The sequence below is a fragment of the Sphaeramia orbicularis genome, chromosome 13 (genome assembly GCF_902148855.1).
Source record: "Sphaeramia orbicularis chromosome 13, fSphaOr1.1, whole genome shotgun sequence".
Taxonomy (NCBI): domain Eukaryota; kingdom Metazoa; phylum Chordata; class Actinopteri; order Kurtiformes; family Apogonidae; genus Sphaeramia; species Sphaeramia orbicularis.
In genome coordinates, this window is record NC_043969.1 from 47,888,509 (window position 1) to 47,904,765 (window position 16,257).

General features: G+C 36.3%; 1 protein-coding gene across 1 annotated transcript in view; it reads right to left on the reverse strand.

Annotated features, from left to right (window-relative positions):
* kcnk6 (potassium channel, subfamily K, member 6) overlaps nt 1-11,558 on the reverse strand; it is a 29,533-nt gene extending 17,975 nt beyond the window's left edge. The window contains exons 1-2 of the mRNA XM_030151224.1: nt 11,083-11,558; nt 413-805 (exon numbers count right to left, since the gene is read on the reverse strand). Coding sequence (XP_030007084.1) covers nt 413-805; nt 11,083-11,419 — 730 coding nt within the window. The 5' untranslated portion in view covers nt 11,420-11,558. The remainder of the gene's footprint in view (nt 1-412; nt 806-11,082) is intronic.
* Between the last annotated feature and the right edge of the window lie 4,699 nt (nt 11,559-16,257).

Sequence of the window (16,257 nt, forward strand, 5' to 3'; positions counted from 1 at the left end):
AAAGCTAAATACTGTTTCTATACTTGATGAAAAAAGCATGTCATATTCCTTAATGACTGATATATTGAACCATTGGATACAGAACAGACAATGACATTTATGGAGTAGAACTAAAGAAGTTCAACAGAGAAATTCAATAAAATAAATGGATTTGAAGAGGGGCAGTTTAGAAGAAATGGGCATTTCTGACTTTGCATCACTGACACGCGATTTCAGTGGGGAGATGCCACCCCCCCCCAGAGCAATTAACCGATAATATTGTAATTTAATCGAGCAAATTTTTATTGACAGTTACTTGATAGTCGATTAATCGTTTACATCCTAATCTAAAGTAAATGCTGCCCCCTCTGGTTAAATACTGGATCTTACTGTTGCATAAAGACCTGGACCAGAGAGTCTAAGGTGGACTCACCCATGACGGAAACCTGGTACAGGGCCTTGTTCTTCTGCCGGGGTTGAGTCCCAGGAACGAAGTCCCCGAGTCCGATGGTGAACAAGGAGACGCAGCAGAAGTAGACGCCATCCAGGAAGGACCAGGACCCCTCCAACGTACTGAAGATGGCCGCCGGCACCATGAAGAAGCCCAGCACCACCAGAACCAGCAGCACCACGAAGTGGACCACCACGGCCGGACGGGGCTCCAGACCCCAACGCTGCAGGAGCCCGACAGGAGCCAGGACCAGGGGGACCAGGAGCTTCTGGACACAGGCGGTCAAGACCAGCATGGTGAAGGGGACGCCGATGAGGGCGTAGAGGATGGAGAAGGCCTTCCCCATGTCGGACAGAGGGCTGGTGTGGCCATAACCTGGGACAGAGGAGAGGACATGGGGTGAGGATGGAGGACAGAGGAGAGGAGGTGAGGAGAGGATGAAGGAGAGGACACAAGGAGATGAGGTGAGGACATGAGGAGAGGACAAGGAGAGGACAGAGGGGTGGTGTGGCCATAACCTGGGACAGAGGACATATGGTGAGGACGGAGGACATGAGGACAGGAGGCGAGGAGATGAGGACAGAGGTGAGGAAGTTAGGACAGAGGGGTGGTTGTGGCTGTAACCCAGGACATAAGCAGCAGACATGGGGTGAGGACAGAGGAGACACTGCCTGACAGACAAGACTCAGGACAAAATCATTAACCCCATTCAGTATTAACCCTCGTCCTACAAACATATTTCGTATCCTAATCCTACCATGTGGACCCCACTGTGATATATGGTGATATCACATCTTAGTAACCGACAGGAAACGTCATTTCATTTTGGAATGTTTTTATTACGTATGAAAACAGTTTTTATCGTAAAACACCATTACAATAACTAATTGTATAAGAATAAGGGTGATACAAATGATCAAATCACCCTGACTTTTAACAGTCGGATTTCTCGGAACCTTCAGCCTCAGAGCTGTCCTCTGCCTCTAAAATAGACCTAAGGGCTTGTGCAGCAGTGGACCTTGCTCTTCTATTTCTATTGGCCATCACTTACTGAAACAAGTTGAGTACAGTACCCATTATGTCAGATTGTTTTGGAACTAATATAAGCAATCCAACATGGACATACAGACAGACAAACTCCAAGCACAAAGTGATCATTCAATCAAAGACACAGCAGAGACATAAAAATCATGTCCTGGGGTCCAGTTGGACCCCAGCTGGTAGGATGAGGGTTAATATAAGGTGATACAGTAACATTTATTGAAGTAAATGTTAATTATTTCCGTGGAGTTTAAAGGCTGGTGTTCGGTTCCGAGTCAAAGCTGAAGAAGTTTTACATTTAATCATAAAAGACAAAACTCGACAAACACTCGCCTGTGCATGATTTTTATGATGTATGCATTTTGCTAATTTTATCTGTTGATTTATTTCTAGTTTATGTAACGTTCAATCTGAAACAAAACAAACCTCTAATTTAAGGCAGACAGATTCAGCAGTGATTCAACAGAATGTAAAAATAAACCCTTTAAGTTCAGTTAAGAGTCAATTTAACACTTAAAAGTAAAAACACTGGAGTCAATGAGTAGAATAGTCTTTTAACTTGTAGATTCCACATCATTAGTATCATTAAGTGTCAACATGACAGAATTCTGTTCATTTGGCCGACGGCGTTTTATTGCAGTTCAAACACAACGGCGTCTTTGTCCCAGTCATCATCTGGATCTGAAAACACAGACCTCCTTGTCTCCATCCACCGTCTGACAACAAAAACAACCGGTGGAGATGGTGACTCAGCAGCACGACGAACCTGGACGCCGCCACCCCCCGACCCCAAGGCCTCATGGGAGTCGACACCCGCAGGGGGATTTAACTCCGACTGTGAGGAAAAGGGGAATTCACCGTTTATAAACTCACACTGTGGTGTCAAACATGAGGCCTGTGGACCAAAACTGGCCCCCCAAATGGGTCCAATCCGGCCCCTGGTATGAGTTCACAAAAATTACACTGAAGATATTAACAATTAAGTATAAAGATAGGGGCTTTTAATACTTTTGTTACAATAATATTGTCTTATTTGGTTTATTCCTTGTTTTTTGCGTGTTTGTTGATTGTTATGTTTTGTTTGATTGCTGTTGTTTACTTTGTCTTATTAGTCGTTTTTCCATTGACCCTCAAACTGCACAAATATAACTTGTGCAAAAAAATTTACCCAATGGAAAAACGACAATTTCGCCTCAAGTCTCATTTTTCAATTAAAAGTTTTTGCGCTGGCAAGAGGTGGTTTTTCGGGTCTAGTGCTAATAGTATATCACACCAAACTGCAGTGGAAAGACCTTTTTTCACAACTAGAGTCAGGTAAATTAAAAAAACAGATGTTGACGTATGTTAAAACAAGCGAAGAAGAAAAAGAAACATGTCGCGGTATGTGTGGACACACCAGGAAACTCAATCATTTTTTAAATTAGTACAAGATAGAGGGGCAATATATAATAATAATAAAAATATATCTGTAAATCAACACTATATTTACGTTTGTCGCCATGTTTATGGAATGACTTCTCATGTGTAAACAGGGCCTTCAGCGCCTCCACTGCCTTAGAAAACTGGCACACTTCCACACTGACCCAACCATTTTAACTTTGTTTTATCGTTCCTTTATTGAGTCTGTTTTATCCCTTTGCCTGGTTACATGGTTCAGTCAGACCTCAGCTGCAGAGAAACTCACTGAATCAAATAGTCAGATGGTCCAGTCGCCTGATTGGTGTGTCCCAGCCTTGTCCCGCCTCCCTGTCCACTAAACAGGTCCAGAGGATGGACTCATCAGTTCTTCATAATGACTACCGTCCTTTAGGAGGTGAATTTCAGTTCCTTTCCTCTGGACGGAGGTTTTTAGTCTCCAGGTGCAGGACACAGTGTTTATAAAAACAGCTGTGTTCCTGTCGCCGTCACTGAACTCAAGAAGAAATACTGACATTGCACTTTCTTTACTTATTTTAGTCATTTATCCTTTTTCTTTGCTCTATTTATTATTATTGTGACTTCAAATTTTTTAATTTTATGTTCTTACCCTGGTTTTTATCCCAGACTGTTTGTATCTTCTCTGGGTTTTTATTGTGTTTTATTGCATCTTGTTTTTATTTATTTGATCTGATTTTATTTTTTATTCTTTTACTTCTCCATGCTGCTATACTGATGAATGGTGGAACACTGAGCACCTTCTGTCCTGTCTGGAAGCTCGATCATGTACCTGCCGAACAGGTTCAGTGTATGTCTTGCTGTAATGCCAAAGCAATCACCTCGACTGCAAAACAAATCTACCCACAGGTACAAATAAAGTAACTTTGAACCCTGTCATCTCGAGAGAAATAAATCATTGCATTTGTGATTTAATGGAAAAACCGACATGACACGCTTCTGTTTTTTTCAACCTTTAGTAAATATCAGTAAAGTTTTGCGCAAATGTCCAATGGAAAAGTGACTAGTGTTTACTTTGTGTATTCATTTGTGTTCCCTTCAAGGATTTATGTATGTATGTACTTATTTATTTACTTTACTGATATGTCAATATGTATGTGAGGTTAATGACTTACAAAAGATTTAAGGGACTTGACTTTTCATATATTCTGCTGATAGGAAGCTAAAGGATAGACTGTTGTGTGGAGAAGGGGTGGGATTAAATAAGTTCTACTTCCTTCCACTCCTTTTCAAATGAGCAAATGAAGTCATGTATAAGTTTTGTTTTCGTTTTTTTTCCTTCCATGACTTCCTACTACCTGTTTTATTTCTAAGGACTAAGTAAGATTACTCTGTCTTGTTGCATATTCGAAATAAACTTAAAAAAAAACAAACATTTATTTTAATTCAGATGCCACATGAAGTTCCAACAGACCAGACCAGTAAAATAAAAGCATATAAACATATAAATGACAACTCCAAATATTTCTTATAGTGCAAAAAAATGTTTAAATTTACAAACTAACCTGAACATATCTGAAATGTCTTATAGGGCTCCTATTTCTCTAAACCCACTTTTCTTAGTCTATGGTTCATTTCTTTGTGTATTTGAACCCTAATAGTTCAGACAGTTTGAATTTGAATCCTCCAGCTGCTGTAGAACTATATTTATATTCATCTGGACAAAAATCCAGTGAATTTCTACAGCCTGTTTTAATTCCTTCTTAATTTGTTACATCTATAACTAGTTACGTCTCCACGTTTGCACATATAAGGTCCAGACCTCAGACGCACATTTCTCCAGTATTTCTCCATAATTGTTTGTCAGCAGTTTGTCAGAATTCCATTAAAAAAAAAAAAAAAAAGCTAAATATCACTCCTTTAAGAACAGTAAGTATAGTTTTAACAATATTCTGCCTGTTACTAAATGTTTTGTGCATTTGTAGATCCACTGTGATCTGTAAGTTATAATATACATATGTAAATAATAAACTGAGGCAGAATATTGTTAAAATTGCACCTATGTTTCTTAATACATCTTATTTTTTTAGGGTTTTTCATGTTATTCCCATTTTTTATATGATAGTTTGTAGATGTAAAAGTTTTCATACTGTCATTTGACTTTTTTCACTCTAAAACATACAGAAAAGTTTGGCGTTGACATTATTTATAGGTTATTATTTTACTGGTTTGATCCACTTCTGGTCATATTTTTCTGAATAAATTTCAGTTTTTTCATGGTTTTTCAAGTTATTCACATTTTTTGTGAAAAGACAGTTTGTAAATATACATTTTCGTAATGTAATCTTACATTATTACATTAAAACAAAGAGGAAAAAAAAATCTGAGTTGTCACATTTATAGTTTTATTTATGCTATTATTTTTTTTTACATTTTTTGTTTCTTCATGCATTTGGCAGATGCTTTTATCCAAAGCGACTTATAGGGGAAGATTAACAATTAAGCTCTCTCTACTTCTTTTGCAAAGCACTTAAAAAAAAATAAAAAAATAAAAAATATCACAGTGGACCAAAGTGCTGTACAACAGAATAAATAAAAACCAAAATAAAAGAATAAAATACAAAAATAGATTAAGAAGACATAAAAACAGCTGTACAATTAAAAACAGTGAAATAACTAGAAGCACTCGGAGAGCGCAGACCTCCGCCAAGGCTGATCAGTGCCCCCCCCCGTGGGCCCCCCCACCCCCGATCACCACCAAAATTTAATCATTTCTTCCTTATCCCATTTCCAACAAACCCTGAAAATTTCATCCAAATCTGTCCATAACTTTTTGAGTTATGTTGCACACTAACAGACAGATGAATGAACAAACAAACAAACAAACAAACCCTGGCAAAAACATAACCTCCTTGGCGGAGGTAAAAATACTATATTGTACTGGTTCGGTCCATTTGAGATCAAACTGGAATGAATGTGGAACCTGAACTAAAACGAGTTCAACAGCTTTGATGTAGAATGTCTTCAGAGGAATCAGTTCAAACAAAAATGGAACTTTATGTCTGACAATGAACAGAAAGAAAATTAACTGTTTTGAATTCAAGCTTCATATGTGAAAATATTTCCTTGAGCCTCATAAGTCCAGTCCAGTCCAGTTAAACCATAACTGATCCTGTCCAACCAAACATCTGGTCCAGTCTACACCGAGGACACCATAAAGACCACCTCCTCCTTCAGGTCATAATCAGGTTTAAATTTACCCACGTCGCTGCTATAATGTCCAGATGATGACTGGGAAACATCCACATATGGTTTTTACAGAACATAATGGTTTACATCTTGTGACCAGTTCAACCATGTGCTTGTTCCTCCCTGAGGCGTCCACAAAACAACCACTGAACATATTTACATATATAGTGTCATGTAGAAGACGTCCATACAGTCAACAGACTCTGAACAAAGGTCACCTCTGTTCAGCTTCACGCGTGGATTTGCATTTCCTCGCCGTCCACGTGAACCTGCTCAGTCTACGGGATGATTTCCATGGTGGTTTGACTACAGGAGATAAAACTGGAGGAGCAGTTTGGGAAAAAACCTCCAGACTCACTGTTACACAGTGAAACAAAACACATCACACGATATGGACAGGACGAACAACTGACTAATTTAACTACAAGTGGTGCCAGGCACAACAAACCCCGCCCCTCACACATATTGTAGTTTATTTTGGCATCGATCCAGCTGATGTCATCATGTCTATGCATGTGCAGATGTCAGAATAGACAAACTTTGGCCATTATAAGTAAATTCATAACAAATTTGAACTTTGACCTACTTTTCCCAAAATGTAAACACTTCTTCTCTGGGTTACTGACCATCTATAAACCCAGTCTGGTATGAATTCAACCAATAGTTTTGCCACTAAAGTGTTAAACAAACTGAACCAAAAATCTCTCCTTTGGGAATTGGGGTAATAATTCACTGACAATAAAACAGTAAAAACAGGAAATGCCATTTGATTGTTTTATTAGTGCAACTCAACCACGACGACAGTGGAGGTGTTCATCTGGGAAAAACGCACAATATGGACAAAAGTATGTGGACACGTTGAATTCAGGTGTTTCTTTTCTAACAGGGGTCTGGGATACAAAACAATAATGACTAATGTTAGAATACAGTTTCATATTGGGATAAATATCATTGGATTGGTTAGTTTGGTTTAAAGGAGTGATTTTTTTTTCTTTTTTAAATGGAATTCTTCATTTTCCCACATTTCCCTGTGGTCTACATAAACTGTAAATGCTCTGCTTGGCTCTGAATTCTTCATTCATTCAACTCCACAGGTCCATCTTCAACACTATTTCTGAGTAATGACACCAGAAAGGTGGTTTGGAGCACTGGCCCTTTAAATGCAAATGAGACACTTCAGGCCCCGCCCCCTCCAGGATGTTGGCTGTGCTGCTCTGTCCTGTTCAAGCAACAACTGAACATTTTAGGTAATGGGCTCCAAGTTTGGACAGATTTTCAGTCTGGACTACAACCGCTGCTGCTGACAAACAATTATGGAAAAATGTTCATCTGAAGTCTGGACATGATATGTGCAAATGTCATAACTTAACTAGTTATAAAACGTAAAAAATTAAGCAGAAATTTAAACAGGTTGTAGAAATCCACTGGATTTTTGCCAGAATGAATATACAGATAGCTTTGCAGCAGCTGGAGGGTTCAAATTCAAACTGTATGAACTATTAGGGTTCAAATACACAAATAAATGAACCACAGACTAAGAAAAGTGGGTTTAGAGAAATATGAGCCCTTTAAATCGTTATCTTTCCTTTCAAAAGGCCTCACAGATGGTTTTGACTTGATTTCTCTCCACATTGATTTTGTTTTTGTTTATCCATGACTGATTTCAAGTGTTCTACCTTAAAATATTCTTTGTGCTCTCCATTACACTTTAAGGAAATACCAATGTTTTTTATCTCAAATCAGCACCATCAGGATGTGTCCCAATATTTTCGTCTACATAGTGTTTATGCTAATCGCTAATGCTAACTCTAGGTGCTGTGTGTACTATACTTGATACTAAAGCGGGTTCATCTTTAACCTTTTTGGATAGTTTTGATGATCCTGCTTGATCTGGTTTATCCACAGAAATCCAGACGTGTTGTTTCAAACTCAGTTTTCACAAAAGCGTCTGCGTTTTAACCCCAACATCAATATTTCCTAAAACATTTAAAATCATAGTCATGGATTTAAATAAAAAAATTTAAAAAAAAAAAATCAATGTGGAGGGAAATTAAATAAAAACCATCTTTGAGGCATTTGGGAAGCAGAGATAAAAAATTTTAACCAAACTAACCAATGTAATGATATTTATCCCATAATATAAAACTATATTCTGACATTAGTCATTATTGTTTTGTATCCCAGACCCCTGTTAGAAAAGAAACACCTGAATTCAACGTGTCCACATACTTTTGTCCATATAGTTTAGGTTTTATTCAATAAACATAAGATCTGAAGGTGTGAAGTCTAACATTGTGGACGTTAAAGCTTCTATTCAACTGGAAATCTTAATAATGAAGCAATAATGTAAAAGCGGTTTGATGAAAAGGTCTGGAGACTTAAAAAAATTTATTTAACCTTTAAAACAGACATTTTTGTGAAAACTGAGTCTAAAACAACATTTGGCAAATTGAATCATTAAAACCATCCTAAAAGGTTAAACGTTAACCCACTTTATTATCTAGTATAGGACACAAAGCATGTAGAATTAGCATTAGCACATATTTCTACGGCGCAGTGAGCTGCCATTGAAGGCGCTCGGCGATCAACCACCGATCGTCATTTCACCTGTTTTTAAAGTTGGGTGAACTCAAACAGACCTGCTAACCACTACGACACCATAACCCAGGGTGTCTACGAGATGGTATCCATGGCACCAACAGGAAACAGGTGTGAAAGGCGGAAGCTCGTTTGCATTTAAAGTAACTGAACGTGAATCAGCCTGGTTTGATCTGGACAGAAAACCAGGAGGGAACGGACGAGATGGTACAAGAACGATGGGAAATGTTTGAGCTGAAACTTTAACAGTGAAATAAATCGAGACCATAATGAAAACCTGGGGGTAAAAAAAAAAAGTACCAGTTCAGTTCAAGTCTATCGGAGCCAGGGCTTTTCAGAGCAGCACCTAGTGGCCATCCGTGGTATTACACTCATCTGTTAAATAAGGTTGAATATTTCCGTCCTGATCGTCACCTTACACGTCCTCCATCTTTCATAGTCATCATTACATGAAACATAAACCTCTGAGCTGAAACTATAACTGAAAATGGGAAGTTCCAACAAAGACACACAGTTTATCTCGTTAAGTTCTTGTCATGTTAACACCACAGTGCTTCCTCATGTACACATGTTCCTCTCTGGACATTATTTTGCAGAAACGAGCAGCAAAAGAACGAGCCAAAATAACCCAGAGAACGGTTCGATCTGTTCCATTAGAACTGGGGAGGGTTTCAGACCAGATCAGATCCACCAACCTGAATCTGGATCAGAGATGGATCTGGGTACGACCTGGAGACTTTAACCCTTAAACTGTTAAACTGTATGTAAATATAGATGTGAATGAACAGGCTAATGCCCCTGGGGTCATCCTATGTCTGTTTATTTTTTGTTTGTTTGTTTGTTTGTTTTCATGATGTCTATGTCATTATGTGTATTATTATTTTTATTATTATTTATTTATTTATTTATTTATTTATTTATTTATTTATTTATTTATTTTACATGTCTTTATTAAGGTTTTAATACATTACATATATTTTCTGACATGAATTGAAAATATTGTGTGGGTATTATGTGTATTTTTAGTATTATTTTTTTTTAATTTCTAGCTAACAAGTGCTGTATCAATGTTCGCTGTTTTTGTTGTCTTGGTTTTTTTTTTTACCTGCCTAAGGACCGCAGATGAAAAGTAGTTATTTTTACTAATTCTGACATATTTACATGAGTGTATTTTTTTATACAACAATGTTCATAAATATGCATGGTCCCTCTTAAATAAACCAATAAAATAAAAATGAATAAACCATCACCAGTTTGGTCCATGAAAAGAACTTGTCTTTATCAGATACTCAGTCTGTAAACTGATGATCATAACAGTCGTCTGATCCATTAAATCTGTTTGTGACCTTATGGTTCTGTCGGAGTTTCATTAAAGAAAGTTCTCATGCTTTGACATCATATATATTTGTTCCTGTTACTTTATCTTCACACTAATTTTAGGATCAGACTAAAACATCCCATCATCATCTACATGTGCAATGTCTTCAGCAGGCTGTTACGTCATCACGTTTTTAACATCTACCTGTAGTTTTTGTGTTCTATTGTTTCTCTGCAATATGAACCTTGAAAAACAAAAATGTATTCTTACTGTACAAACAGAAATGAACAAAATAATGGATGAAAAGAACCAAATAAACAATTCAAAAGAAACAGAAATGAACAAACTAATGGATGAAAAGAACCAAATAATCAACAAAATGAAACAGAAGTGAACAAAATAATGGATGAACAGAACCAAATAAATAAAAAAGAAACAAATGGACAAAATAATAAAAAAGGAACCAAATAATTCATTAAAAAAAACAGAAATGAACAAAATAATCAATAAAAAGAAACAAATGAACAGAATAATTTTAAAAAAGAACAAAATAATCAATAAAATGACACAGAACTGAACAAAATCATTAAAAACAAAACTTCCTGGAACACTTCAAGAGAAAATAAGTCAGAACAATGTTTGTGGAAATTTCTGCAAATTAAGACTTAAACTTTATAGTTTCATTTTTAATTTCAGTGAATATTGACGTCTTTAAACAGACGTTTTAATGTGAGGAATTAAAGGTTTTTATGTTGTTTTTTTTTCTTTTTACACTTTTCCCGGCGAGTCTACAGTTTGTTTTAATTTTATCTGAATAAAACTGGAAAATGCGCGTCTGGCAGAGGTCCTCAAACGCACCAAACATCTCGAACACGTGGCAGTGAACGTCCCTTCATGTTCTCAGCCTAAACAGTTTACTTTAGTTTTATTTTACTTTATTTTATTTTGGTTTGGTTTAGTTTTTGGCTCCTGTGCGCGTCCCCGGTGCATGGGGTTCAAACGGTGCCACCTGGCCGTGATTTACGCACCGCGTTCTTTCGGTTCTTTTCGGGTTTTTCCGGGCGGGACTCACCCACGGTGGTGACCAGGGTGTTGGCGAAGAACATGGACGAGGCCAGGTCCCAGTTGGAGGCGGAGGACGCGTTCCTGAGGGCGGACACGCCGTACTTGTTGGCCCGGAGCACTTTGGACAGAAAGGCTTCGAGCGCGGCCCCGTTGACGCAGCTGCGGTTCAGGAAATCCCGCTTGAGCGCGTCCACGTCCCGGCGCAGCTGCTCCTCCACGGGCCGCTCGATGCTGGAGAACACCAGGGCCCCGAACAGGAGGTAGATGATGTAGAAGAGCACGAAGCCCGTGAGCAGCAGCCACGAGCGGCCCACGGAGCGCATGTCTGGAGCGGATCCGCGCATCCTCAGCGCGCGGCGTCCGCTTCTTCTGCTGTGGGTCTGTGTGGACTGTGTGGGTCTGTGTGGACTGTGTGGACTCTGAGGGGGTTGGACATGCAGAACTTTAAGCCCTCCTCACCTCAGCATCCACTCCCACAGCGCGAGGAGGAGGGTGTGTCCATGGACCTCATCCCAGATCCTGGTCTGGTCTGGTGCGGATCTAGACCAGGACCACAAGAGTCTGTTCTTTAACTTTTACATTTTCACGTTTAGTTGTAAATAATTAATGTAAATATTTGGTTTTATTTTATATTATTATTATTGTTGTTGTTGTTGCATCATTGTGAGTCTTTACATCCAGACTGATTAAAGAATAAACAGATGAAACACAAACTGATGAATCCATGAATATCAGAGATATGAAACACGACAAAACAACATAAAAAGAAGAAAATGTCATAAAATACACAAAGAAAAAAAAAACAGTGAATAAGATGCAATGAGACCAAAACATCTGAAGACACAAAAAGATGAAAATATCCTAAAAGACGCAAACATGGTGAAAATATTGCAAAAGACGTGAAAATACAAAAATATTTTAAAAATGCAAAAAGACAAAACAACGTAAAAGACACAAAAGTTTTAAATAATTCATGTGAATTATTATTATTGGTTTTAATTTATATTATTATTAGTGTTGTTTTTGCATCGTTGAGTTTTTACATCCAGACTGATTAAAGAATAAATAGATTAAACACAAAACTCTGATGAATCCATGAATATCAGAGACATGAAACACGACAAAGCAACGTAAAAAGAAGAAAATGTCGTAAAATATGCACAAAAATGAAAACAGTGAATAAGATGCAAAGAGACAAAAACATCTGAAGACACAAAAAGATGAAAATATCCTAAAAGACGCAAACATGGTGAAAAGGCGTGAAAATATAAAAATATTTTAAAAAATGCAAAAAGACAAAAAAACGTAAAAGACGCAAAAGTTTTAAATACTTCATGTGAATTATTATCATTGGTTTTAATTTATATTATTATTGTTGTTGTTGTTGCATCGTTGTGAGTCTTTACATCCAGACTGATTTAACCCAAACATCCACCACCGACCAAAACCATCTACTGATCTAAACTGTTTAATCCCTGTTCATCCACTAATCCTATCAGTACATGTAAGTAAGTGATGTAAAAGGCAGTTTGTCAGCTTTAAATCATAATCACATATGACCCATTTGGACTTTCAGAGGCTCTGTAGTTACCATGAAAACACTGTCATCTTTTACAACATTGATTCACCAGTAAAACCCATGGAGTTGGATCAATGACAGTGGATGGACACACTGGGTTTATGTTCAGTTAATGACAAATTTTGCCAAAAAAGTCACTTTTTCTGCAGTTTTTTCTGTTTTTGATAGAATAACCCTCAGTTTTAATCTGAACTTTTAAGAACATCTACATGATCAGTGAATTAAATATAGGAAAATACTGTATTTATACAGATAAAATACAAAACACAGAGGATAATATTATAAATAAATGGTGATGAATCACCAAAGAAAGGTTAGATATAGAGAAAATTTCATTTGGGAAGTCACATAAAAGTAGCACTGGGTTAAGAATAAACAGATGAAACAATAATGGAAAGAAACACGAAACTGATGAATCCATGAATATCAGAGAAATGAAACAGGACAAAACAAAGTAAAAAGAAGAAAATGTCGTAAAATACGCACAAAGATGAAAACAGTGAATGCAACGAGACAAAAACATCTAATAACACAAACAGATGAATTTATCGTAAAAGACGCGGGAAAAGATGCAAAAAGTAAAAACAATGTAGAAAGAAGAAAATGTTGTAAAATATTCACAAAAATGACAAAAAGAGCAAAAGATGAAAAAAAAGGCAAAAATTAACGAGTAAAAGATGAAATAAAACAACTTCAGAGACGCAAAAGATGAAAAACAGTGTTTAAGATGCAATGAGAGCAAAACGTTGTAAGACACAAAAAGATGGAAACATTGTAAAAGACGCAAACATGGTGAAAACACAAAATATTGTTAAAAAAAAAAGACAAAACAACATAAAAGACTCAAAAGATGAAAAACATAGTAAAAAACACAATGAGACAAAAACGTCTTAAGACTCAAAAATATTGTATAAGACACAAGACAAGAATGTTGTAAAAGACGCGACATGATGAAAATGTCACAAGATGCGAGAATACAAAAATATCGTAGCAGATGCAAAAAGACAAAACAATGTAAAAGATGCAAAAGACGAAAAACACTAAAAAAATGAAACAACACAAAAGATGCAATGAGATAAAAACATCTTAAGACAGAAAGACAAAAATATATAAGATGCAACAAGACAAGAATTTTGTAAAAGATGCAACATGATGAAAATACTGCAAGATGTGAGAATACACAAATATCGGAAAAGATGCAAAAAGACAAAAGAATGTAAAAAATGCAAAAGATGAAAAACACTGTAAAAAGAAACACAAGACAAAGAAGACACAGTGAGACAAAATATTGTAGAAGATGCAAAAGACGAAAAATCATTAAAAAAAAAAAAAAAAGGCAACAAATAAAGCAATGTAAAAGACACAACAAAACAAAAACATTGAAGACATGTTAAGAAGAAAACATGGTAAAGGACAGAAAAAACAAATAATGTAAAAAAAAAAAAAAAAAAAATTCTTGATCTGAGACGCTGAGACTTTTTTTATCTATTTTGATTTCGTTATAAAACGGACGTTCATGGCTGACAGATGAACCAGTTGGTCATCAGACTAAACTGTGTTGATTCTCTTCATATCTGTGAAATGTTCGTGTCCTGAACGTGGATAAAACTTCCTCTCATGATCATCTTCTCCATCTCTGACCTTAAACGACCTCCTCTGACCTCAGATGATTTGACATGATGTTCAAAGCTGATTCAACGTTTCCAGCTGCAAAAATCTGCACGAAAATGTTGATTTTTATGGATATGACTGATGTTCAGCCTTTAACAGAAACCAGACGAAAAAACAAAGAACAAAGAGTCTGTGAAGGACGCGTTAAAAACCACAAGTAGATTTAGATCTAATGTCTGTATTAAATCTAAAATAAATAAATAAATATAAATTATATCACAGATCTGAAACACAGGGTTCCATGTAGTTATGAAAACCATAAAAGAACAAAAATAAAATGAACAAATCAATGAACAAAATAATTAAAATGAAGAGAAATTAAGAAAATCCCTAAAATGAAGAAAATAATCAACTAAATGAATAAAAATGAACAAAAGTCAAAAAAGTGAACAAAACAACCAACAAAATCAAGAAAATAACTGACTAAATTATTAAAAATGAACAAAACAATCAATAAAATGAAGAAACTACTCAACTAAATGAATAAAAATGAACAAAATAGTCAATAAAGTGAACAAAACAATCAATAAAATGAAGAAACTACTCAACTAAATGAATAAAAATGAACAAAATAGTCAATAAAGTGAACAAAACAATCAATAAAATGAAGAAACTAATCAACTAAATGAATAAAAATGAACAAAATAGTCAATAAAGAGAAGAAAACAATCAGTAAAAGGAAGAAAATCAATAAAATGAAGAAAATAGTCAATTAAATGAATAAAAATGAACAAAATTGTCAATAAAGTGAACAAAACAATCAGTAAAGTGAAGAAAATCATCAATAAAATGAATAATCAATAAAATGAATGAATTAAATGAATAAAAATAAACAAAATAGTCAATAAAGTGAACAAAACAATCAATAAAATGAAGAAAAATAAAAAAGTCAAACAAAAAAATGAAGAAAATAATCAATAAAATGAAGAAAAAGAACAAAATAATCAGTAAAAATTTCCAATTGTTTGTTTGTTTTCTTCACTTTACCAATAATCGTATTAATTTTGTTGATTATTTTCTTCACTTTCGTTGAGTTCATTTTGTTGCTCATTTATTTATTTCTATTCTTTTTCCATCTGTATTGAAATAATTCAGAGTGTTTTTTTTCTCTGCTGTATGTTTTATTAGTTCACAGGAAACGACTCCTCGGTCGAACAGATCAGAAAATATCGGTCTTTTTCTCGTCAGCAGTTGGACTTTGTACAAATGGAAAACACATGATTGTTTCGGAATCTCATCACAAATGATCGACTCGACGAGTAAAAGTCTAACACAACACAGAGCGAAATCAACCTGTGATCGGACGAAACCAAAGACGTGAAGGATCAGCGTCCACTTCAAAATAGTGTTAGGAGCTGGATTCAAGTGTGGGCCATGAAGTGGACAGCGGTGCATTCAGGTGAGTTGGGAAAAAACAGAGTCGTCACATGCCAGAGTTATTACTGAGTCCACGAGAGGCGGCGTTTCCTCCTGAATGCGTTGGCTTCGTAAACGTTGGCACTTTCATCGGAGTTCCTGTTGGCACTGACTGGAAGACAAGCTCGTTCCTCGAAAACCGTCAACGTTCGTTTCCGTCTTAAAGTCTTTTCTGCTGCGAATACACAATGAAAGCACATGCATCACTCTGCGAAAAAACGAACATGGACGAATCATGGCGTCCAGAATCAACGGTGAGAAAAATAATGCTTTACTTCATTCAACAGTGAGGATTAAAACCGGGATTTCTTATATTTCCACCGTCTGAAAGCGGCGTTAAAGCGCCTTCATGGACGTTAAAGGAGCATCAGGGTGGTTGTACAGTTGGACCCGTTTACGTCCAGTGTATTCACCAGTAAATTAAAGGTTAAACCGCTCTATTATCCCCACACAGATATTCAGTCTCTGCATTTTACCCATTAGCATTAGCGATTAGCATTAGCTTCCATTATATTC